The sequence below is a fragment of the Pseudorasbora parva genome, chromosome 9 (genome assembly GCF_024679245.1).
Source record: "Pseudorasbora parva isolate DD20220531a chromosome 9, ASM2467924v1, whole genome shotgun sequence".
NCBI lineage: Eukaryota > Metazoa > Chordata > Actinopteri > Cypriniformes > Gobionidae > Pseudorasbora > Pseudorasbora parva.
The window spans coordinates 31,954,746-31,981,297 of record NC_090180.1 but is presented as its reverse complement, the minus strand read 5'-3'; the positions used below and the strand labels follow the sequence as shown (position 1 = coordinate 31,981,297).

Here is a 26,552-nt window from a genome sequence, read left to right as displayed (position 1 = left end):
AGTTTCACAAATCAATTGTGATTTGATTGAACAGAATATCTTGTAATTCAATTAAAAGTCTATTTCATCTTCCACTACAATAACATTCATCCAATTATCATGTTCTTCAGGGCCCTGAGCTATAAAACCTCATAATGTTCAATATCTACTATATCTTGCTGTTTAAATCTAAGTTTGGTATATTTTTGTGTGTGTGTGTGTGTGTGTGTGTGTGTGTGTGTGTGTGTGTGTGTGTGTGTGTGTGTGTGTGTGTGTGTGTGTGTGTGTGTGTGTGTGTGTGAAATAATCTTCCATCTCTGTGTGTTTGTGACAGAGAGGCAGAAAACTTCCAGTTTGCAGACATTGATCTTCTGCCTCCTCCAGCACTTTACGCTGACACTCTTTGAGCCTATGGTGCGTTTTATTATATCATTTTAATGTTTGCAAAAACTTTGCAACTACATGTCAAATAACTCCTATTATTGTATTAGTAGACTGTTAATAACTACAAGTAACGCTGTAACTACATGTCAGAACTCGCATTCTTGTTTTTAAAATTTTTTTTTTAAATAATAGTATAAAGATTAACTTGAAGTGACGACCATGAGTTTATTTTAAGTCTGTTTATGAAGTATTTACATAGACGTTGAATGTGGATGGGCTTAAAGGGAACAATATTATTAATATAGTTAACAATATGCAGTCCATGCAGTCAATATGCAATAAATGCAGTCCATTCAATATTATATAGTTAATAAATATTATTAAATTAAATTTAAAAGGACAATTTAGCTAAATAAATAGTCATATATTAAGTTCATACATATTTTAATATGTACAGCCATTGTTAGAAAATTAAATATTATTTTTCTTATTGATTTCACACTGAAGCTGCGTTTTTTATAGATGTTATACTTATCAAAAATAAAGGCGTTAACATCTAAAAAAAACACATTTGGGGGTGGGGGCTACTCTTTTGGTGTAAGTTTTCAGACAGCTTTTACAATGGCCACTAGACAGTGTGAACACATGAATACCCATATCTCTGTGCAATGGTCTGATTAGCTTGACATTATAGAATGTATATAGTAACAAAATGAATCAATTGGTTAAGACATCCAGTAGGATGATAAATAAATGTTTTATTTGTATAATCTGAGCTCAAAGATGGTAGTGTGCTTAATGGGTACTTGAGCTTAATATTTACGTTCACCGTATATGTCAAATCTCTCTGAGTATTAGTATACTGTTATGAACTATAATTAACTTTGCAAAATCAATCAACTTTATTTATATAGCAGTTTTACAATGACGATTGTTTCAAAGCAGCTTCACAGTGTTAAACAGGAGAATATTGCAACAAATTTAATGTGGCTGTAGTACAGTCGTTCTGGAGAAAACAGTGATGTTATCAGCTTATATTAATTTATCATATAGCGACAATGTTGGCAGATCAATGTTATAGTTCATAGAATTAAAGAAGACCTAATTCATTCATTTTATTTGTATATTTAGTTTAATAACTTGGATCATAAATTTTGTGTTAGTTTTAGTGTCCCCAATTACAAAGTGCAAGATCAGTAGTGTATTCTGTTCAGCCACTGAAAGAAACTGGAACCAGCAATACATGAAGAAAAATTAAGAGTCTGTGCATGCCGGTGACATTTTAGAAATGCGCTAGTCTCTGATATTTTTTCCTCTTCCACAGTGATGTTTTTTTTTTTTTTTTTTTTTACCTCTATCGTTACCCAGGACATCCACACTGCTTCAGGAGCTGGAGTTTGAAAAATAACCATCTATCACTGGGCTTTAGTCTTACAATTCATCAGATCGTAATTCTCAAGGGTTCGTCATCAATTCATCATCAAGGCTTAATTCTCAAATGCAACAGGAAAAAATGGTGGCATTTAATGAAAACAAACTTTTGAAGTTTCAAATGTTACATTTGCACTGTGAGGGGTAGATTGAGGATGAAGCTCAAAGGGTTTTTATGAAATGAGGGCGTGGCACTTGCTCATATGAGCTATTGAATGAATTGCAAAATGTAAGGCATCCTTAAGGATTGAGAGTAACTTGTGCATGTTATCTATAAAATACACCTTTACGTTGCTTTGTCTTTATCTTGTGTGGGAACATGTTTGTTTATTATTGAAAACACAACTTGTAAATGTTGGCGTGTAATAAATGCATCCATATACAGCAGTGATTCTGAGTATTTTTCTCTATTGAGTGTTAACTGCAATGAACCTCTCTGATCAAACTGTACAGTGTGACGTGAGATACTCTATCATGTCACTGTAATTTAAACATCCACTATTAAAAGGTAGTTATATTTTGGGATCGCATCAATTTTGTTTTATAAGGGATATTTTCTCTATTTTTACATGGTAATGTGTGATTTTGCATCAAATGTTAATCAGGGCTGCCAAAACTTTGCTGACAGCTAGTGTAGGTTAAGCAAACACAAGCATGAAACTTGTTCCTTCCATCCATCCTGTTTTAGCCATAGACCGTAAAAAAATGGTTTTAGCCAATATTTGAATGGGGTGTTTCCATAAAATAGCTGCTTATCATTGTCCTTTTTTATTGTTCTGCTTCAATCCATCTTGGTTGTGGGACAGATTGGAGGGTGAGTGGCTATAGTGATTTAATAAATGTTTGAACTCATTTAAAATGCTAAAAGTTAAATATTCCTTTCGTAATTTTAACTACGGTAATTAATTTTGATTAGTGTAATTAAAGAATTTCAGATATAATTTTTTGGGGTACAATAGCGCAGTCCTATGCGGCCCCCTTGCACTCCATGTGCCCCTTTAAAGCTGAAGTTTTAAAAAAGTATTTATTTTGAAATATTTACTTATCCATATTTCGCTTCCATTTATTTACTTTGCCGTTTTGCTAGCCTGCTTTCATTTGATGACTATTTTATGTAATATACTATTAATATTGTAATTTTGGATCATAGTATTGTGTATCATATATCATATACGTTAATAATAATAATAATAATACAATTTGGAACATGAAAAAAATAACGAAACAAAAAAACCTTCCGATTTGCTTCTGCCTATTTCTTGCTGCCTTCTCGGAATTATTGTAAATGGGAGTTTCCAACATAAAAAATGTCACTTAAACGCCCTCACGTTTTGAAACTGGAATGCAATGATCTCGTTATTATGAGTTCAGAACATTAAGACGTCAGAAGAATTATCAAATTTCCGATAGCACGTCAAGGCATCGAAAGCATAGGATCGGAACTGGATCGGAAGGCATTACGAGAGTGTCCCCATAGTCCCTCCCTCGCAGGAAGTTGGTCCGCACCGTATTACTTCCGGCCGAAACACGGAACAATAGTGTGAATAAATGAATTATTGCTGCTGCAGATGAAACTGCATTGTAATGTTTGATATTTCAAGGTAAGGACGCGATATACAGGAACGTTAACATACTTAGTTAATCTGAAAGTCATCACAAATGCTGTGATCGTTTTGAAAGCTTCTATAATGTATTTTCACCCTCGCAGGGATGAGCTAGTGTCTGCATTCATACAGCAGTTCAGCATCAACGCTGAATAATTCACTCATACTTCAGGTAATTCATATCATATATTAATATAATAATGGTAACATTCTGGTCATTTTAGTCTCCATAATGTATTTTAATTTCACTGATTTGCATGCTGATGTTTTAGTTTCGTGTTTGACTAACCTTTCATATAGCTCTCATTCCTTTTGACATCTTAGATTAACTTAATTAATATGTTAGATTAATTTCCATCAAGCATTACACAAACATTTGGACTTACTTAATTGCAGATTACTCCAATTGCAGAGCTGTAACACATGAGACTGTGAACATGTATCTTCTTTTAAAGCATTGATTCACCACATACACATTGTAAAATTGTATTTATATTTTTAAAATGGCTTTGTGTGCTGATTTTAAACACCTAGATAATCTTTATGAATAAACTAAATGTCCTATTTAACCATAGTTTTGCTTATAACTCTTGGGTAACAAATAGAAAACTTATTTCCTGGTGAACAATGGTGAAAACACCATCTTTTTAAATTAATGTTGAAGACTTAGTAATGACATTTATTATACAGTGATTGCATATTCTTATAGATATCTTTCCATTTATTAGGTGTATTGAAGCAGAGCAGTAGTTTATCATCATGGGTCTGTTGTCTGACCCAAATCGCAGAAAAGCCCTGACCAACCTCTTGACCCGTCTCAACACGCCCATATGGTAGGTGTTTCCCAGCCAAGCGAAAATATGCTATGATGAATATAGTAACTTATTTGATCATTCTGTGTCAACTCAGCCAAATTTCCCTGATTGATTTTTGTTAATATTTTTTCTGTATAAAGACAAACATAAATAGTGATGAAAGCCAAAACATTAAATGTCACAAATGTATATTTATTGAGTAATGCACTTTGCATTTTGTAGAAGGGGGTTAAAATTATATAAAATAAAGATGCTGAGATCTTTCCAATGTCATTTTTACCCCCCCTGTGATTTGGATCCAAATCTCAGGTGAAAATTTTCCTCTTGAACCCCTCCACAAAAGTAAATATACAGTAAATCTACATTTGTGCATTTAATATTTTGGCTTTCATCACTATTTATGTTTGTTTTTCTTCAGAAAACATTGACAAAATCCCAAATTTGTGCTGGGTAAGTGTCCGAAATTTGGTTGATTTGACCCGGAATGACCCAATTGTAACTAGTCTTGTTTCATTGAGTTTCCGTGTAGTATTACCTTTGACATGACAGCGCAAGGCTTTATCAACCTTGTTTCAGACTGACATCCCATGACATCACTTCCTGTTCATTATTTGGCTCTCTTCATTCTGTTCATACAGTATGGTGTGCTACCTGGCGGCCATAGTCTGGTTCATGGGTCTGGCGTTTGAGCCCTTCACGCTGCGCACATACATGTCGGAGAACGCCATGGGATCAACCATGGTGGAGGAGCGCTTTTCCGCCGGGGAACGAGCGCTGGCCACTGCCAAGGAGTTTGATGCTCACAAAAGAAAGGCGGAGTGAGTAGAACATGGAAATCATCACAGTGTAATAACATAAATCAAATATCAATCACCTTTATTAAGCGCTGTTAACAGGAAGATAATGCAACAGAATTTGACTCGGCTGTACGCTGGTGAAAAACGGTGATATTATCCGGGTAATTTTAATTATCATATAGTGTCAATGCGGGCAGATCCATAATATAGTTGAACTTTTGGTGTCCCCAAGGCCAGAATGGAGGAAAAACCTTAGGAGAAAACCAGGCTCAGTCTGGGTGCCAGTTCTCCTCTGGCCTATTAACAAACAGTGTATGATTATAATTCTGGCAACATTGCAGGTCTTAAGTCATATTAGGTAAATAGGTATTCGTAAGATTATTCGAAAGATTGGATTTGTCATGCCAGAGATGGGTTTATTGAGGATGTTGTGTCAATGCAGCATTTACAGGGAGGAGTTTAAATGACATGCTCTCTGCAGACACTTCAGGGATGCATAGGTCCACCATCCGATCCGATCCACAGGCTGGATCCAGCTGACTGCAGTAAACCTTGGGATAAACAGAGAGACTAACATTGGCGTAGATGCCATTCTTCTTATGATGTAACGATTACTTCAGGTGTTATAGGAAGTGTTCCCGGTTCCGGCTGACCTAGTTAATGCAGCCTAACAATCATTTAACTGATTTGAATAATAGAAATTGACAATGTTCTATGTGTATGCCATAGTAAAGACATGCGGTTTTAGTCTAGATTTAAACTGCCAAGAGTGTGTCTGCTTCCCAAACAATGTTAGGAAGACTGACATTTCATGACATCACTTCCTGTTCATTATTTGGCTCTCTTCATTCTAATCATTTAGTATGTTGTGCTACCTGGCAGCACTTTAAAGTCAGCAGTGGAAGTTGCAATACTCTTCTTTATGTCTCTGTTGTGGCGTTCAGTATATCCTAGTGAAACAGCTTCTCAAACAACAACAAATGTAGTGCAGGGGTTGATTTTGTCCGTGGATCTCATGTAAGCGACAGGTTGCGCCGCCCTCGTCATCAGAAGAGAAGAGATGTTGCTCCAAGAGGGAGTTATTCTGATTCAAGATTATGAGGAACATGAATTTAAAACAAAAATGATGTGAGCTGATAAATCATTTTTAATAAATGCACTTTTAAGAACAGTGTGCTTCCACATTATCAGTGCACACATTTGTTCTTGTTACCCAGGTGCTGTGATTATATAAGGTCACAGTGCCACACAGTGGACAGCAAAAACTTTACATTTCATAATAAAGGGCTCCTACAGTGACTTTAAAGGGTTAGTTCACCCAAAAATGAAAAATCTTTCATTAATGACTCACCCCAATGTCGTTCCACACCCGTAAGACCTCTGTTCATCCTCGGAACACAGTTTAAGATATTTTAGATTTAGACTGAGGGCTTTCTGTCCTTTGAATGTAAGTGTATGTCCACTTGCTGTCCACATCCAAGAAGGTAATGAAAACATCATCAAAGTAGTCCATATGTAGGGATGGGTACCGAAAACCGGTATTAAACGGGCCCCAGGGGTGAATTTTGAAAGACCGTTGTATCGATAAGCTCGGACGTTATCGGTTCTTCTGTCGGTACTTTTGAAAATACACGTGTGGAGAAAGAGAGAGAGAGAGACCACAAAACAACAGAGGACAGAACTAAACAGTCAAACATAGCCTGGTTACACTTTAGATCTGTGATAGTCTGATTTTATTTTAGATTTTGGCTTCCAAAGATTAAAATAATTTGTCTAGCGCAATTTAGGCTAATTCCCTTTGCAGCAGTAGCCTACGCTGTCATTTCTCCATAAAACTCAAACGCAATGACAGAATCAGCACGATCAGAGATTGTTGTAAATTACAGTCTAGCTACTGTTGGTAAATTGTGGGATGCGTTTAAATAATAAAAAGAGCGATTAAGCACAAAAATGTGCGCAAGAGGATACGTTCCCAAGTCGGCGCGCGCGCTCCGAAACAGCCGCAACGAGACGAGCAAATTACACTTTCGGTTTCACACTCGCGTCTAAACGATCAAATGTACACAAACATCTATGTCAAAATCCCGGCTTGGAGAGTTTCTTAAACACAACAGTTTAACAGTTTTAGTTTGTGTCTAAAATGGACGTAGTTATTATGGATATAGTCAGGAGAAAGTGTAGTGTATCTGCCTATTATCAGTCGCCTAGAGCTGCACATCTGTCTTAAAGAGGCAGCAGTGTAAATAAACATGCTGATGAATTACTACGAATTAAACAACCAAATGCAAAGAGAAAATCACTCACAGCTCTTGAATTTATAACTTTAGCTTTATTACGCATTATTTTGGCTATTTATGATAAACTATGCAGTGTTATTTTACTAGAATTCTTCCTGAAATTAAAGCACTGTATAGGCCTATATAATGTGTATTTTTGTTAATTGTATGTGTGTGTGTATATATATACACACACACACACAAATATATATATATATATATATATATATATATATATATATATATATATATATATATATATATATATATATATATATATATATATATATATAATCTCAAAAAGTACCGATAAGAATACCGTTAAAGACCGGACCGATAAGCAGTATCGGTAAGAGTAGTAATACCGTTAAAATCTTAACGATACCCATCCCTATCCATATGTGACATCAGTTGGTTAGTTACACTCTTTTGAAGCGTCGACAATACATTTTGGTCCAAAAATAACAAAAAATACAACTCTATTCAACGTTGTCTTCTCTTCCGCGTTTGTTTTCAAACCTCAAATAAAGAATCAAACGGTTATGAATCAGCAGATTGATTCGTGATTCATATCGCCAATGTCACGTGATTTCAGCAGTTTGCCAGTTTGACACACGATCCGAATCTTGAATCATGAAGAGAAGACAATGCTGAATAAAGTCGTATTTTTTGTTATTTTCGGACCAAAATGTATTGTCAACGCTTCAAAAGAGTCTAACTAACCAACTGATGTCACATATGGACTATTTTGATGATGTTTTCATTACCTTTTGGACGTGGACAGCAAGTGGGCATACACTTACATTTAAAGGACAGAAAGCCCTCGGACTAAATCTAAAATATCTTAAACTGTGTTCCGAGGATGAACAGAGGTCTTACGGGTGTGGAACGACATTGGGGTGAGTCATTAATAAAAAAAAACATTTTTGGGTGAACTAACCCTTTAAAGCAGATTTGGTTTCTGGAGTAAGTCAGGAATAACTGATGTGTCTCTCCAGAGGCATGCCGGTGGACTGGTTAGTGAAGACGATGCAGGCTCGAGGACTGGAGGTGTTCACTCAGAGTTTCTCCCGTAAGCTGCCATTCCCTGATGAGAACAAAGAAAGATATGTGAGTTTCTCTATTGTCCATCTGTATTATTCAAATCCCTATTTTAACTTTATACAGTACATATTAACTGTATTTACTTTAAGCAATTTTTTTTGGAACATTATGCATTAAAGGTGTCATGAACTGGATTTTTTTTCTTTTTTTTACTGTTGTCTGAGGTCAACTAATGGCGTTCGTACTTATTCCTAACTAATAAGTGATAGGCTATTTTGCTACACTGGTTTTGAGGCTGTCCTCTGAGCTGGGTTTTGATGGGTCTGCCACAATGGAGACTTGGAAGTAAATGCTCACGGCTAGGATTGGATAAAATTTGCATATTTAATGAGCTTCAGCTCCGCTGTTATATCCATGTCCCTGTCAGTTCACATCAGGGAAGGATTATTTTTAAAGCGGCAACTGCAAAGATTCTCTCGAACCACGGCTTGCAAACGTTATCTAGCAAACACAATTATTTATTTTTCATCCACCCGCGATTGATTGGAATATTATTTCTGTATTACATGGCCCACAGGATCTTTAGATTTAAGCGCACACGTGCAACTAGATCAAGAAAGAATTTCTGCCGACGGGTGTACGTTTTGGTAGGTCTGGAAAACAAATAGCCCCTGGACTACTCTTACAACATATAAAAATGTATTTTTACTTACATAAGTTTGTTGCACCATTCCTGTTGGATCCTAGCCTAGAAATCTAGACGCACCCTAGCGGCAGCAAATTTAATCTGCCTGCAAGTGTCGTCTAGGAACTCTCAATACCCTTCTGAGCTGTATTCCTCACAATCAATCACATCGTGTATAGAGTCGGTGGGCGGGGCCATAATGACGACGGGCGAGTTGCGTTTGCGTGCTTCTAGTAAACACAGAAACTGGCGAACGGCGGCGGTCTTTCGAATCAGCTTTGACCGCGACTGGAAGACTTGGAGTTAAGCTTTTCTCTGAAAAAAGAACAAAGAACGGCACTGAAGTCATTCTTAAAAAGGGAAGATGTGTTCGGAGTTTAGCCGACTAGATACGGTGAATGTTTAATCTATCAACAAGCTCTGTTTCACCTTCTTTGCTCTGGTTGGTGTAGCGCTATCCTATCGAGTGCAGAGGGAGTTTGAAAGACAACCGTTTATTCCGCCCCTCGGATTGAGCCCTGTCTATGGTGAGTTTCCAGACCAAACATCTTGATGTGGGTCTGGCTTGTCAGGCTAGTTCGATCCAATATAGAAGGCACAACATTGTGTCTCCAAATCCAGCACTTGAGGCTTGTTTACAAACGATTCCACATCGAAATGAAGCAAACACACGTATACAGTCTTCCACACGTGAGCTGGAGCTTCATTAAAAATAAATGAAGTATCACACATTCCTAATATTATGATCCGAAGGAAGCTTATGCAGCGACTGTGTTCTTCCACAATATCTTGCTTGATATCTTCCAAATGTTTATTGCTGCTGGCTAGTGATCCGGACAGCTACATGAGTCAGTTGTCGGGGCTACTGAATTTCACGTTCTGTAGAGGTGTGTTTCATTGCGCGATGATATAAGGATGAAGCACAGCATCGTTTACTGGGCCTGGTGTCTATAAAAGCTTTTCTTTGACTAAAAAGGAACTTTTCAGCTCTGAAACTTTTATTTTATTACCATGACCTTTTATATATCAAAAGCTCAAGGAAAAGTTGATTTCTCAATTCATCACCCCTTTAAATAGTCTTTAGTTCTACTTTAGTTTTTTTAAAAGAATACATGAGCATTTATCAAAAAGCAAGACTAGCAATGGTTTCATGATTTAATGTTGTGAATCTAATGAAGTGCAATTGAATAAACACCAGTTTTCCTGTCTGTTTTATTCAGATGGTTCGGGGCACGAATGTGTACGGGATCTTGCGAGCTCCTAGAGCTCCTCGGACAGAGGCGCTCGTCATCAGCGCTCCCTGTAGTCCTGGAAACAGCAACAACCAGGCGGTCGGTCTTCTGCTGGGTCTGGCGCAGTATTTCAGAAGTAAGACACGATTATACTGTGAGACCAGCCAAACATGATGAGTGCGTGTTAGAAATCAGGAATGATGAGAGAACATTGTTCTTTGTTAATTTTTCATTTCCAAACCAGCCAATGAAGATGAAATCTCGTCTTGCTAGCAGGCATACCATAATGTTTCCGCATTAGCTCAGTATGCAGAGAGTAGGGGGTCTTTTGTAGCTGTTTGAACACATTCGATCACATGAGCGTCTACACGACGAAAGCAATCGGGTCAAATGTGTTTTCGACTACCTGTGGAAGTGGTGGAAAGTGGACAAGACCAGAACATTTTAGACCCTGTTACACACCTGTATTTAGCATCATTCACTTGTGAGCTGACCTAAACGCATCTTAATACCAGGTGTAAACAGGACCTGTGCCTGTATCCAGTGTTGAGGAGTAACTTAGTTTACTAGTTTTAGTGAATGTAACTAGATTACATAATTTAATTAAAAAATAAATGTAACTAATCAGTTACTGTGAAAAAAATGTGTAATTAAATTACAGTTACTTATGAAAATGTTACCGATTACGGTACAAAGGTGGTAACATCTGAATTTTTTCTGTAAAAAGATAGATTATGTCAAATAATATGAATTTGTTGTTTTGCCTGGTTTTCATTTGCACGATGCCTGCTGCCATTTGAAGGCCGTTTAGAAAAGCAATGCGATTTTGATGCATTTGATTGGTTCTTGTTTGAATTTGCAGCACACTACGTCTGATAATTCCATCAGTCCACAATGCTGCTAAAAAAGCTTCAGGCTGCAGTCTGTCTGAGATTTTTTTCAACATGAGTAATACAAATTTTCTCCACTGCTGGAAAAAAGAAAAGTAATCAAATGTAATTAGTTACATTACTTTAATGAAGTAATTCAAATAGTTACAAATAGTACTTATTAAATTTTAAATGGTTACTTGTAATCTGTAACCTATTACATTTCCGAAGTGACCTTCCCAACACTGTATCTGTAGCAATATCAATGGTGCTGAAAGAGTGGGCGGCTTCTGTATCTGCATTCAAATAAAACCAGAAGTGGGCAGGGATTAAGCCGAAAGTCTGTCAAATTACACGATAATCACATTTTAATTGTGATTCTGTTCCCTTCATAATTTTAATTGAACAAATATACCCTATATAACTCATAGGATATATTTTTAAGTTTTATAATTATTATATCTTATATATCTTATAATTATTATAAGATTTCTTTAAATATCTTCTATTCAAAACAATAATTCTAAATGTTATATAAAAGGAGGAAAAAATCTGATGTAAAATAGCTGACTTTAGAATATTTAACCGTTAATAGTAAACCTCCTTTACTATGCATATAAATGGAAGTCTGAACAATTTAAAAAGGATGCATGAATGTCGGCTCCGTGAGAGAGTGAGACAGAGAAATATCATATTATACAATGTGTAAAACATTTAAATAGACATCAAATAGTAGAAGTTGTTTATGGTGTAGTATTTTAGTTTGAGAGAGCTCTATTTCTGACTGACGTCAGTCCTGTGTACGGGCATCCCATATGATCTAATGAAAAGCATCTGAATATTCAAAGCTTTTAGTTTTAGACGTAAACTAGTCCAAAAAATTAGGCCTGGCTAATGTATTCATTTGTGGTCTACCAAAAATCCTTGATAATTCTGAATCAGAATTGCCATAAACTGGCGAATTCAGAGATTAATGTTTTGGTAAATATTGACCCATTGACTCCAAATATCCCTGCACTCTTTTTACGGTTCCACTTTATATTAGGTGGCCTTAACTAATATGTACTTGCATCAAAAAAATAAGTACAATGTACTCATTATGTTCATATTGTATTGCGAAAAAAGATTGCTGGTATTGAGGTGGGATACAGGTAAAGTAAGGGACAGTATGGGGAATTTTACGGGTAGGGTTATGTGTAAGGGAAGTGTCAACAGTGTAATTATAAATATAACTACAGAAATGAATTACAGATGTAATTACATGCAGGTCATTTTTAAAACGTAAGTACAATGTAAAAACATGTATGTACACAATAAGTGCATTGTATCAAATGATTAATTACAATAATAAACTTTATTTTATATAGCGCCTTTAAATGTTACATCACTAAACAATGTTAGTACATAGTAGTTAAGACCACCTGATATAAAGTGGATCTAATTTTACAAAAATTTGGCAAAGAATCCAGAAAAAAGGGTACAAATTGTGGATTGTTTTATGTTAATTTTGTATTGTGTATTGTATGTATTGTGCCTAGTCCTTTGGATATATACAGATATGTTTTCCTATTGAAATCACAATGTTCTGCAATGAGTTTGGTCTTCTTTTTTAAGTCATTCACTGATCCACTTATTCCTCAAAGGCCAGGTTTACTGGGCCAAAGACATCATATTCCTGGTGAACGAGCATGATCTGATCGGCATGCAGGCCTGGCTGGAGGGCTACCACCACACAAACATTACAGGTGTGTACAGACTCATTTCACAATTGCACTAATTCTAGCCCTTTTAAGGAGAATTTAAGGTAATTTTTCCTGTTCTCTTTTATTCAGGAATGGAGTACTCGCCCCTACAGGGTCGCGCGGGGTCAATTCAAGCTGCCCTCTCATTAGAGCTCAGCAGTGATGTCATCACCAGCCTGGATTTGATTTTAGAGGGCCTCAACGGTCAGCTGCCCAACCTGGACCTGGCCAATCTCTTCTATGCCTTCTGTCAGAAGTTAGGAGTTCTGTGCACCATTCAGGGGAAGGTAGGCCTATCATACAAACAGGGGAATTCCTTAGGAAGATTAGAAATGAAACAGTCTTGCATTATACTGTCATTGTTATTTATGAATAAAACAACATGCAATATAATCATTTTCTATAATAATGGTGCTCGTGCAGATGAGGGATATGCAAACCTCAAAACCTGGATATTCTCACATTCATATACTGTCTAACAAATATCTAACAAATTTCATATTTGTACTTGTTTCAGTCATCAGAAAAATGTCCTGTTGTTACTGGCAGGGCTGTAATTAAAGTCCCACTGAAGTGCCTTGAAACGCGCAGCATTATTCAATGTGTTGATGTAATTTCCCTTGAAATGGCTCCAGCTGTTAGCAGCTCCTCCCCTTTTTGAAACCAGAAAATGTCTGTAAAAACCAGACTTTGTTCTCCTTAACCGAAAGCATATTTACACTGTCTAAATTGTGCCATTCACCATGTAGAAAATAGTAAATGTGCGAACAAGCTGACCGCTTTCAGCCGCAGCTTCAGCGTCTGTTTATAGTGTAGGCGCTTCAGATTCTAGAGAGCATTTGATTGGACAGAAGATGTGATGAGAAGATGACGTCTGCGATGATGTCATTTAAAATCTGTGATTCATTTTAACGGAAGTGAGGGTCTGTAAGTTTTAAATGCTTATATCTCCTAAATGCAAATTTTGTCAATGTTTTGGAACACCGGTTTAATCCTAACCTTAAGGCTAACATAATCATACTAAAAGCAAAACATTTTTTAGCTTTTATTGTAATAATAGACCTCATAAAAAAATGAATCATTAATCATTGAAAAAAATTAGTGATGTCTATTATCTACAGACAGATACGTAAGTTACAGTCGAGGTAATTTGCTTAAGCTACCTATTGTTTTGTCATTGTTTCTTAGGGTTTTTCTCACAAAATAACAGCCAATTACAGCATTTATTCTCCTTGTATGCAACAAATACACACAGCTGAAGAATCTGACAATATCTGTCATATTCAGATATGACAATACCTCTATAATCTAAAGACAATGGCCCTCATTTATCAATCTTGCGTAGAAACGGGTGTATATGTTGGCGTAAGATTATGCTTACACTCCTCTCACCGCCTGATTTATGAAACTGTGCGCACCTCTGCAATTCAGGTGTACGCAATACTTGCCCTTGATAAATCCCGCGGCTGAAAACGATCGTCATTAGAATAACACGCCCCTATATATTCAAGTCTCCGCCTCCCCCACGCCCTCATTTTACGCCATGGACAAACAGAAGACGGCAAAGAAACGAAACTTCTCCGACGTGGAGATCGGGCGCGCTCAATCATCTCTTTAGTCCACTTAGTCAGGGCACTGATTTAGGACATAAGTCAACGGGCTGACTCCCTGATCAGTGCTCTGACTACTGAACTATTGAGATGATTGAGATGCGCCCATCGAGACCATCACCAGGGAAGTGGAAAAAACCCGAAATTGTTTTATTTGGGAGTTTAAAGTGTGGGATTAAAGGCGCTCACAAAAACAAAATATGGACCCAAATTACGAGTAGCTACTGTTAGTGTGGGGGTTGAGAAGCGCACTCCAGCAGTTTAAATAGCTGTTTGAATGATAAATTACCATCACAATGCATTATTTTACAGCACGTTTTGAAACAATTAGCATTTAATTTCGTATCACGGCACATGTATTGGGGTGTACAATAGTGATGATGATGTGATGTGGAGTAAGATTCATTCACATTAATAATTACATGACAATTTGTAAGATTCTTCTTCTTCTTATTATGATTATTATTCTTAATGACGCTTGTTATTTAGAAGAAAATGCCGTTTTTATTGATTTTATTATTATTTAAAAGAAGAAGGCCATTTTTATTATTTTGTCAGTCTGAATTATTTTAGCCCCAGTCCGTGCGCAGCTGCTGGGCCAGGCGCGGGCCTGAAACGTCAGATAAAGCGCACAGGCTCGCGACTGGAGGAATACATATGCCTACAGATCAAACGCTTTGGTAAAGTCACACAAATTAAACATTGACGTTCATGTTGCACAAAAATAAACACTGAATGTTGTTTTTGTGGTTTTTAACAGTGGGTCATAATATAGCATATCTTGTCAGGGCGTTTTGTGGTGTTAGGAATTGTTTTTCTGCGCATTTTCGCACTAACTCAAACGTGCGTACACCACCTCCTGAGCTGGCGTAGGATTTGAGCGTGCCGTACGCCAACGTCCATATTGATAAATCTCAAAGTCACCGTGGGTTTGGGTGTACGCAAGGTGTACGCTGGAAATTTGGTGTACGCACTTTTGATAAATGAGGGCCATTGTCTTTAGATTATAGAGGTATTTATACTTGAATAGCTCAGAATTATGTGACTGCATTTACGTAGGGAGAAGTTTGAATCAGTAGCTCAGTGGTCACAACAACGCCTCACAGATGACTGCCTCCAGTATTTTCAAACGGATCAGAACTTCTTTGATTTTTAGACGAGACAGGAGTTATATCTCAACTGTGTGAGATGCTCGCTGTTCTCCAGTGTTTTGAGTGAAAGCTGGCTAGGCTGCTAAACATGTTGGCATTGCTGTTGTTTGTGTCTCAGCTCCAGAGGAATGACTGGGACACGGCTGAAGGCTACACCCATGCGGCTCACACCATGATGCTGATGGTGCTAAAGCAAGCTTGCGGACGCTCTTGGGGCGATCACGGCCTCTTCCTCCGCTATCACATTGAAGCCGCTTCTATTCGGGGCATCAACAGTTTCAGACACTACAAGATGGACACCACCACCATTGGCAGGTTGGTTTTGTATTACACAAGAAATGTAATATTGATGTCACAAATCATTTTACTTGTAAGAGCCATGGCCCATGCTAAGCAGTCAAACACTCTTTTATAGCTGTTTTATACTTTAGGATCATTGTTGAAGCCAGTATTGTGGTAATCAGAAACTTTAATCCCGATCCATTGCTTTAATCTATCCTATTTTGATCTTTTTCTCTATTTTTATGACAGATTGTTAGAGGGAATGGCCCGTAAACTGAACAATCTCCTGGAGCGTCTTCATCAGTCGTATTTCTTTTACCTCTTGCCTTCTCTCTCTCGGTTTGTCTCCATTGGCTACTATATGCCGGCGTTTGGCCTCCTGGCCGTCATCTTACTGCTTCGAGTATCCATTTCAGTCTGTGTGCTTGCTTTTAATTGTCTGTTAGGACTGTCTAATTTTTATAATGAATTATAAACGGCAATGTTTTTCACTTTTCAAAGACTTTCACTAAATGAACACGAGGAAGGCAAGAAACTCTTACTGATAAATAACAATGTGAAGAAATATTAAGCAAATGTGAACGAACGAGTCGCAGATCAGTGTGGATATAATTTAATTCAACCATTCAAAATGATCTATATTGCCCAAAATTGAGCATTTCGCTCTGCAAAATCCAGTAATTTCAATAGGATTCTATCAACATGATCGGGAATTTTGCGTGAGGGCGAAAGATTTGTACATGCAAATTAGCAATGGGTTGGTCACGCAGATTCGCTATGTCGACAAATGCTGTTTGGTTTGTAATGGACTGTGAGCCATGCTTCATGCATCCTCTCCACCAGGGGTTTTCACACTTTCTGTAGTCAGGGACCCCTTATAGGGTAGAAAATTTGCCAAGGACCCCTCATAATTATAATTGTTATTAAAGCCAAAGTTAATGTGGGCAAGAGTAATGAATATAATATACTTTTTTAATTGGTGCAAACGGTCTCCATTGGGTCTCCAACGCTTATTATTGTTAATTTAATTGAAATATAATATAAATAAGTTACAAATATTAGTTCACAAACTTTAAATGGAAATGTAAAATGTTGCCTTGGCAATAAACTGTTACTTAAGTTTAAGTTGATGCACAAAAATTACAACTGGAAATAAATAAAAATAAATTAGCAATATAAAAAAATAATAATATTCAAATGCACAAAACGAAATTACTAAGAATTAAAAATGAACATGAAAACTAAAAACAATTAAAACTAGGCAGAGGCTATTTAAACTATGTAAAAGTGTAGCATTAAGTGTAAATAGCAGTTAGATGATATTTATACTTATAAATAGTGGAAGATAATATTTGCACCCCATTAAACGTTATTCAATTACAAACGGTCTCCATTGTAAACGCAGGCTACTTTTTAATATTAGTCTATAGCTAAATTTTATTGTTTGCCATATTTTTCAGAAAATGTATGACACCTGTAAGTCGAACCTGGTCAAACTTGCGTTTTTGAGAGAAAAAACACAGATAAGTTACATCGGTGTAAAAGTCGCATTTTATTATTAGATTCATAGATGTTAAATACTGGTAAATAAAACAAAATGTTAACAAACTTTAAACACTGTAAACATGTTTTACTTCCCCTCATTCTAAATCCTGTAAATGTAATGATAGGCCTTTTCAGAACAAATTATAGTGCCATTCATTGTAAAAAACAAAAACAAAAAAAACATTTATTTTAAATTCCAAGCCTATAACAAACTGATTAAAAGTGAAACTGAACCGTGGTGGGCTCACATATTCAACATGAATCGTTTCCATGAGTAGCTAGCCATGGTGTAATATCTGATTGCTTAACTATTATTTATTATTTATAGAACGCTTTGTACTTCTCTCATGTCCCAATATCCACTCAAAATAGCATTATTAAAATAGCATAATAATTATTGTGGTAACTTTTTGTTAAAGTTTTTATTTTTCTGAACAAAACCCATAGGGCGTAATTCAGAATCAAACCCTATTTTTACCAGAACAGAATGATGTGTTTGTTAGAGTCCTTAATTTGTCCTCAGGCACTGGATCTCTGGGTTCATCTGGGAACACCTGATCTGGCAGCGGTGGATGGAGTTGGTGAAGCAGAGCCAGTAAGTTTCCTGTAATTTAATTGGGGAAATCCCCTCAATTGGGGATGGTGGGGTGGGGGGTTCGTACGTATAATACGCCATAAAAAATGATCTCATATTTCTGAGATAATTAAGTCATTAATTCAGAAAAACAGAGCAAAAACTTTTTATTCATTAAAAAAATTGTCTCATAATTCTGAGATAATTAAGTCATGTATTCAGAAAAACAGTACAAAATAAAAACATTTCAAGAAAAAATTAAGTCATTAATTCAGAAAAACAGAGCAAAAAAAATGTATTCATGAAAAATTATCTCATAATTCTGAGATAATTAAGTCATTAATTCAGAAAAACTAGAGTAATTTTTTTTTTCTCAAGTGAATGCAATAAGCTTCCGTAATATTTTAAATGTTGATCATGGATAAATATGTTGATGAGGACAATGGGATAAGTTGCACTCTCTTTCTTCTCCTTACCCAGGGGGCAATCTAAGCAAATATAGTAAAATTACACCTTTAAATAACTTAATACAATACAGATAGTTTCAAAAACCCTTTACATAGAGAAATGAAAGAAATGAGGATTCACTAATGCAAACACATTTCAATTCTGCTGTAAATCAGCTCTAAAAAGACAATAGTAAACATTCATTATTCAGTTTAAATCTGTTGATTCAGTTCGGTAACTGTCTAAAATTCACCGATTATGAAATTAGTTCAGTGCGTCTATTATTATTCATCATCAATTACAAGAATGCTTCTATATCATAAGAATATGATTTCTCAAACGCTGGATAAAATCTTGCCTTCAAGCTTTCATACTTGTAGACAAACTGAATAATATCTTTCCTTGTCGATCTCTTTAGCACAGTGTGTTTTTTCTTCTGTCTTTTTAGCTTGAGCATCTCATATAGCTGAACGAGAATGTAGACTAAACATTAGATCATTACACAAATCTGTGTTAAAAATGCATCAGTCTTTAGAAGTACAACATGAAAAAATACAAAATGCCAGTCTACATTATTTGTATAAATTATATATGCTGCTCTTCTAAAATGTTTTTTAGAAAAAAAACTAAGTTTGTAAAAAACTTAGTTTGAAAAAGAAGTTTTACAATTGGAGTATGTTCTGGTGATGCTTATTATTTTTTAATTGAATTAAAATATAATATAAATAGGATATAAATATTAGTTCATAAACTTAAAACAAAAATGTGAAATGTTACTTAAGTTTAAGTTGACGCACAACTATTATAACTGGAAATAAATCAAATTAACATACGGCATTAATGGCATTGTTATATCATTAACACAACACAAAATTATGTTTAGTGAATATAATGATTCTGTGAAGGATTTCCAGTTGCTCATAGCATAATCTTTGTTTTCTCTGTTTCTCTTCAGCCGTCGGGTCCAGGCGTGTTGTCAGTGTTGACCCCAGTGGTGATAAGTCACCTGACGGGTGTGGCACTGTATCTGCTACCTGTTTATCTGCAGGAAATTGCTGTGGAGCACTTCCCTGTGTCTGAAACTGAAGCTGTGGTGCTTACTGCTATTGCCATCTATACTGCAGGCCTAGCCCTGCCGCACAACACACAGCGGTACACACACAAACTCATCTTAAAGGGATAGTTCACCCAAAATTGAAAATGTGATGTATCTGCTTACCCCCAGTGCATCCAACATGAAGGTGTCTTTCTTTCTTCAGTAGAACACAAATTAAGATTTTTAACTCCAACCGTTGCAGTCTGGCAGTCATATAATCATGTGAATGGGTAACAATTCTATGAGAGTAAAAAAAAACATGCTTAGACAACATGCACAAAAACTCTACTGCTCGTAACGACACATTGATGTCCTCATATCCAGAGGAATCTCATCTAGTGTTCCCATCCGCAATTACTTCAGTCTAGTAAGGTCAAACTGGCAGGTCATATAGATGCCTCATTAGTGTCTGCGCGGATCGGTCGAATGAGGCATCTATATAATATATATCGATGAACCTGCCAGTTTGACCTTACTAGACGGAAGTACTACCGGGTGGGAACACTAGATGAGCTTTGTCTGGATATGAGGTAAAAACAAAAAAAACAAATACTGTTTGGTTTCTCACAGAAGAAACAAAGACACCTGCATGTTGGATGCACTGGGGGTAAGCAGATAAACATCACACTTTCATTTTTGGGTGAACTATCCCTTGAAAGCCCAAAGTATACACATGAAAGTTGAAGTATACCTGGGCCATGATGCTACTTATGCCATTACAAATGTTTATTCACCAACAACGAGCGTGTTTTATTTTTCTGTCTGTGACAGGTTGTTGTCTGGAGAGGGAACGGAGCAGGGCTGGAAAGTGCTGAAACTGACGGCTTTGCTCTATCTCGCGGCGCTGTTGGGCTGCACAGCCCTCATTAACTTCTCTCTGGGCTTCATCTTGGCGCTCACACTGGTGCCCATCACCGCCAGCATCACGCCACACATGCCCAAGTAAAAATTCACACAAGCACATTTCAGCAGACGCTCTTATATTTGTCAAGCATGCTCTGAAGATTATATGATGCAATTTTGGTGGAAATCTGACAGAATTTGTTGAAATGACAATATAAGCTAGTATTTGCTTGTACTGAGACCCTCTGGCCATCATAACGAACATCAAATTGACAGGGTTCCTTTGGATCCTTAAACGTCTTAAATTACAATACAAAAATGTTAAAGGCTTATTAAAGGTCATTAAAAGTCTACCCTAACCCTTACTTATGATAGGCATTACATTTTAAATGACAATGACTTAGACATATCTATATATTAGACATACTTTCAACATATCTTTTACCAAATTAACTAATTTAACTAATTATTAGGGGTGTAGTGTCCCTGACTAAGGATTTACACATTCAAATCAGAATTGTCGAATCTTTCTATGGTCGACTGATAGTCGAATCATCTATGTGTGTGTGAATGGGTTGGGAGAGGCACAACAGCAGAAGGGTAAAACTATTTTTATTTTCCTTTACACGCAACAACTTTTAATAAAGCGACCAAAACTGCCTGCCAAATGACAGACGGACAATGGCTTTCTAATTTAGGTGTAAATAAAAGGTAGTGGTGAATAAACATTCGTAAAACATTTTCTCATGACATAAAGCCGCGATCGACATTCAGAACATAACACAAATATATAAAATAACATTTTGATGAATAAACGTAAAAAAAAAAATACCTGCCTAAAGAGAAAAAGAACACTTTGAGTGCGTTTACATGCACGTTCTTAAGCCGATTGTGCCTAAAGATGGACGTGAAGCTCAGCGCCGCCTCTCGGGTATCTCACACCAAACGCGCACCTTATATACGCGCAAGCTCAATTTTGAATCGACTTCTGACAGAAGAGCTGCACGATGGGTGTATCTTGTAGCACAGGATGAAATCAGTATGTATATTGACAATTTAAGGGAAATATAATATAAATTTAATATAAAACCTTGAAATGGCGCTCTGTGGTGGGCAGGATTTTAAACAACATCCTGAGTCGCCGCGGACAGGCACTGAATGGCGTTGCCGGTGTGCGTGCACTCATTGAAAAAAAAAGAAAAGGTTTTTGAATTTTAAAGATGTGACGCGACCTACACCGGACGCGGAGCTCAGCGCCCTTAAGCCGCCTTTCCACTGCACACGACATTCAGACACGACTGTCGGAGTTTGCCCCCTAGTGGCAGTCGCACGGAAATGTTATTATGATCGTACACGGCAACATGGGAGAGATCTTGCGGTCTCATTTGTATGCTTCTCTAGAATCATATCGCAACCTTCTCATATACGGTAGACAAAAGCATGACGACACATTGCGTCTTTTAAGTGTTTTTATTTTTTTGTATTCTCTGATCTGTTTATTCTTCCAACAGCCATAGGACCGGACCAGCCGCCTCAAACTAGTAAACTAGATCACATAAACTACTAAGGTGAACTGTGATTCACTCTCACAGACACACACACACACGAGCGGCGCAGCGATCGTTACACAAGAGCCAGACAGCAGCCGCTGACCTTTCTAATATCAGCACTAAATAACACTACTCTTTACTCTTATTCACACATTGAATATAATGATGGTGTGTGTGTGTGTGTGTGTTTCAATAACCGGCTGACCCCGACCCATTCGGCAGATTTATTTAGAAAAATATATAATTTAATATTCACCTATTATGCATTTTTAAAAAGGTTGTAAAACAAAATAAAACCTGATAAACAAAAAGAATAATAATTCTCAACTTGCGCGCACACTGATTTGATTGGACAACTTTGGAATACATCACATCCGGTCGGCGTGTCGCATACGGTGTAGTCGCTCAAGTTCAAATATTTGAACGCATCCGAAGCTCAAATCGGATCCGTAAATTCCGCATTCGCATATGGTCGGCACCCCACGCAATCCCTGTACAACTCTCTATTGGAAATGAATGACTTCCGGTCCGACGGCGGTCGTTTGTCGTGTGCAGTGGAAAGGCGGCTTCAAAGGGGTCGCACACTGGACACGAAGCTCAGTGTCCGTCGGTGGTCAAATCCGGCTCCGCATAGCAATGCATCGAATCACATCGGACACTCTTCACAATGTTAATGCTGCCTATTAAAATCATTCAGATATTGCATGCCGTTGCGATATGCATATTGCGATATGTACATTTGCGATATTTCGATAATTTCGATATATTGCACAGCCCTAGTCTGAAGCATATGGTGCAGGTGCACTTAGGATGTGTCCGAATCCACTTTTGCTAGTTTAAAACGGAAAAAACAGTCGATGGCCCAAAAGTGTTGTCCCTGTTCTCTTAATGAGTCATGGGTGTGTTTTGGGCATAAGGTGCAATAAAGGAATCAGAGTCTCATCTCCCATTCCCTTTAAAAGCCAATTGCGCTTGTGCCATTGTGGAATTTGGGACTTAAAAATGTGTGTGAGCTGCTGTGCATCCCAGTGTCTAATAAGCAGTGTACACACATGTTGTGCACCCGGCTATAGGTGCATAGTACTAACACGCTGCTTTAAATAACACACAAAATATTGTGCTATTGACTTCAGACCAGGTTTTGTTGGTCAGTGGCACATATCGTTTTCAATTCCTCATAACTAATAGCAACTCACCAACAATGCACCTGAACACACCTCGTTTTCAGACCAGCACGCCCATTAGCATACAGATGCACGCATTTGCTATTTTAACAACATGGCACTAGACGTGAAAATGATCATTGTGTCGGGCTGAAACTAGCAAAAAACATTTGCCGCACTGCACCGGGTGTATGATGGGGCACACAGTCTGATGTTACATGTTGATTTCATTGATTCATCAGTCTGTGTGTCTGCGATACCAATAACTGAAAATGTTCTTAATACATGCTTGGATATAAGAGGATGTGTAGTACAAACACACCTAATTGTGTGTCTGGAATCATACAGCTAGTGTGTTTGGAATTGTGGTGCTTGTGATATTTCTACTGGCCTCTGATCACACATCTCTTCATCTCTCTGTTAGAGCTCTGAGTGCTCTGGCCATGGTGCTGCTCAGTCCTGCCTTCACCATCCTCTACTGCGTCTTCATCTACCAGGAGCTCATAGAAGCGCCAGTGAGCCTCAACGAGGGCTGGATGCTCTTCCTGTCCGTCATCTCGCAGGGCATTCTTGATCACACTCTCTACGGATCGCTTGTCTATCCACTTTTAGCCCTTTTCATTTATCCCTGCTGGCTGATGTTCTGGAACATTCTCTTCTGGAAGTAACCGTCTCCAGTAGCTTCTGATGGAGCTGTTTTTGAGAACAATCTCACTTTGTGCTAGTCATAAAGATTTATTGTCCATCTGTGGGCATTGTCTGCCATCAGGGGTTGGCGGAAGGAAGATCTAGCCGGATGTCAGGCCCTAAGAAAGAGGATTTAATATTGGGACTTAAATGGGAGTTGGGAGTTCTTTGGCCCAAGTATTGAGTGTGTTTGGGGGAAAAAGGTTTATTTCTTGCCCACTTTTGTCAACAGTTTAATAAAATATTGCATGTATGTATGACAGAATTAATTAAGCAGAAACATTCAAATTCATTAGGCAATAAATGCAATATTGTTGCTAGATGAGTGGACATATTGGTTAATTTATTACCTCATTATAGAAAAGGATTTACATTTTTTTTTAACTCTGGTGCACTGGAATCTTTTTATCAATATGTTATACTCATAAAGTTTTTAAAATATTCAAAATGTAGTCATTGTAACTTAATTCTCTGTGGAAATTACAAAAAGCAGAAATTAGAAAATAACTCCTTAAAGACCAAGTTTTAAATCAAGTTTATTTGATTTGTGTCAGGCAAAACTGTCTTCATACGCTCCAATAAATTATGCCCATGGGTCTTTTTGATTATTAAAGGGGATTCAAATAACTTTACACAAAGTGTCAGAGAGTTACTGCTGCTTATTTTTTTGTTCCTTTATATTTAAATACATTTTCCGCCATGTCTCAAGTGTTGACAATATTAATAAAACAACAATTTGAATTGAAAAATATAAGAAAGCATTCATTGGCTTGTTTAAAGGGTTACTTTGTCGATTTTCAGGCTAAAGACTACAGCCAGTAGAAGGAGATTTCTGCAGGTTTTTAAACCGTCCATGGGGGGGTGGGAACTCACTCACAACGCTCTGCTTGGGCAGCTGCGGGCAATCATGTATAAGGAGCTTGCGGAGCAAAGTGAGTGTTTTAACCTTATTAATTAATTGCTTTGAAAATTAAAGAGTTAGTGCACCCAAAAAAGAAATTGATGTCATTAATGACTCAACCTAATGTTGTTCCACACCTGTAAGACCTCCGTTCATCTTCAGAACACAGTTTAAGATATTTTATATTATAGTCCCAGAGCATATGCAGTCTATGCACACTTTCCTGTCCATGTCCAGAAAGCGAATATGTGACGACAGTTGGTTAATTATAATCTCTTGAAGCATTGAAAGTGCATTTTGGTCCAAAAATAACATAAACTTTATTCAGCATTGTCTTCTCTTCTGTGTTCCTCAAAAAAAGATTCAAACGGCCATGAATCAATGAATCGATCAATGATTCGGATCGCCAATGTCACATGATTTCAGCAGTTTGGATCGTGTGTCAAACTGCTGAAATCACGTGACATTGGCGATCCGAATCATTGATTGATTGATTAATTCATTGCCATTTGAATCTTTTTTTGAAGAACACGGAAGAAAAGACAATGCTGAATAAAGTCGCCGTTTTTGTTATTTTTGGACCAAAATGTATTTTCGATACTTCAAAAGATTCTGATCAACTGATGTCACATATGAACTTTGATGATGTTTTTATTAGCTTTCTGGACATGGACAGGAAAGTGTGCATAGACTGCATATGCTCTGGGACAAAAATATAAAATATCTTAAACTTTGTTACTAAGATGAACGAGGTCTTATGGGTGTGGAACAACATTAGGGTGAGTCATTTATGACATCAATTTCATTTTTGAGTGAACTAACCCTTTAAGCTAACAAAGGCATGAACTGAAAATGTCAGACTGAACACGCGCCGTGAATGCATGCCGCACCCGTGCGTACCTCAGCTCTCCTGATAAATGTAATCTGACTCCTGCTGCGTTTGTGCTGTGACACTCGCTCGGCTCACTCACATTATTTTGCAAAGCAAATGCATTCTGGGAGTTGTCTTTCCACATGAGACAAAAATAATTGTTTTGTTTTTTCTTAGTCTACAGGTACTGGTCATAATATTAGAATATCATCAAAAAGTTTATTCATTTCACTAACTCTGTTCAAACAGTGCAACTTGGATATTATATGCATTCATTACACACAGACTGATATATTTCAACGTTTATTTCTTTTAATTTTTGATGATTATAATTAACAACTAAGGAAAATCCCAAATATTGTAGACACCTAGTACCACGCTTGAATCAGCTAATTAACTCAATAAGATGGTGATTTCAAAGCATTTTGAAAGTGACACACTTCCTGCTGCCAGTTGGTGGCACTATAACTTTGACTCACAATAGTCACATCTATGTGATCGGCCTCTTACAACAAACACAGCGGAAGTTTCATCCAGATCAGTCAATGTATACAGAATTTATAACACACTTCCTGTTTCCCTTTTCTCGCCATAAATTTGTCTCCTCGCCACGGCCAAGCCGTTTGAGATATCAAAAATCTGCTCGCAATTTAGCATCCTCGGTGTCTTGACTTCATGCTGACTGAGTTTGGTGCTGATGGGATGAATCATCTAGTAGGAGTATGTTAAATTCCAGAGCATGCGTTTTCTGAACAACCCATAATAGCTCGCTTCCTGTTGGGCTGATGCATAACTTAGAGCACGAAAGTTGTTCAGCCTGATGAGCACTATATGTGTACCGAGTTTCATACATCTACGTGCAAGTGTTTTTGATCTATGGACCAAGTTTTCAGACCCCAATTAAGGGGGCGCTGTCGAGCCCCCCTGCCACGCCCGGGTACCATCAAGAGAGAGGGTAAGACACAGAAAGAAAT

The 26,552-nt window shown here is 37.2% G+C and overlaps 2 protein-coding genes across 4 annotated transcripts in view; both read left to right on the top strand.

Annotated features, from left to right (window-relative positions):
* si:ch211-188c16.1 (uncharacterized protein LOC562677 homolog) overlaps window positions 1-2,181 on the top strand; it is a 30,960-nt gene extending 28,779 nt beyond the window's left edge. For 2 of the 3 annotated variants that reach the window (XM_067452250.1, XM_067452248.1), the window contains exons 16-17: window positions 314-393; window positions 1,732-2,181. In XM_067452250.1, coding sequence (XP_067308351.1) covers window positions 314-386 — 73 coding nt within the window. In that variant the 3' untranslated portion in view covers window positions 387-393; window positions 1,732-2,181. Of the gene's footprint in view, window positions 1-313; window positions 394-1,687 lie in introns of all 3 variants that reach the window. The other variant, XM_067452249.1, reaches the window with a different exon arrangement.
* A 1,080-nt stretch (window positions 2,182-3,261) lies between these two features.
* gpaa1 (glycosylphosphatidylinositol anchor attachment 1) lies at window positions 3,262-24,500 on the top strand. Its single transcript, XM_067452247.1, has 14 exons — window positions 3,262-3,395; window positions 3,503-3,570; window positions 4,127-4,231; window positions 4,852-5,031; window positions 8,285-8,396; window positions 10,236-10,383; window positions 12,760-12,861; window positions 12,949-13,145; window positions 15,738-15,934; window positions 16,151-16,304; window positions 17,970-18,041; window positions 19,423-19,619; window positions 20,335-20,505; window positions 23,544-24,500. Exons 3-14 carry the CDS (start codon window positions 4,158-4,160, stop codon window positions 23,785-23,787), a joined length of 1,848 nt encoding a protein of 615 aa, XP_067308348.1. The 5' UTR covers window positions 3,262-3,395; window positions 3,503-3,570; window positions 4,127-4,157; the 3' UTR covers window positions 23,788-24,500.
* The last annotated feature ends 2,052 nt before the right edge of the window (window positions 24,501-26,552 follow it).

Excerpts from the sequence above, each read along its gene's own strand:
- gpaa1 (XM_067452247.1), top strand. The coding sequence starts at position 4,158 with ATGGGTCTGTTGTCTGACCCAAATCGCAGAAAAGCCCTGACCAACCTC. Across the intron at positions 12,862-12,948 it reads CCACCACACAAACATTACAG|GAATGGAGTACTCGCCCCTA; the intron begins GTGTGTACAGAC and ends TCTTTTATTCAG. Across the intron at positions 20,506-23,543 it reads ATCACGCCACACATGCCCAA|AGCTCTGAGTGCTCTGGCCA; the intron begins GTAAAAATTCAC and ends TCTCTCTGTTAG.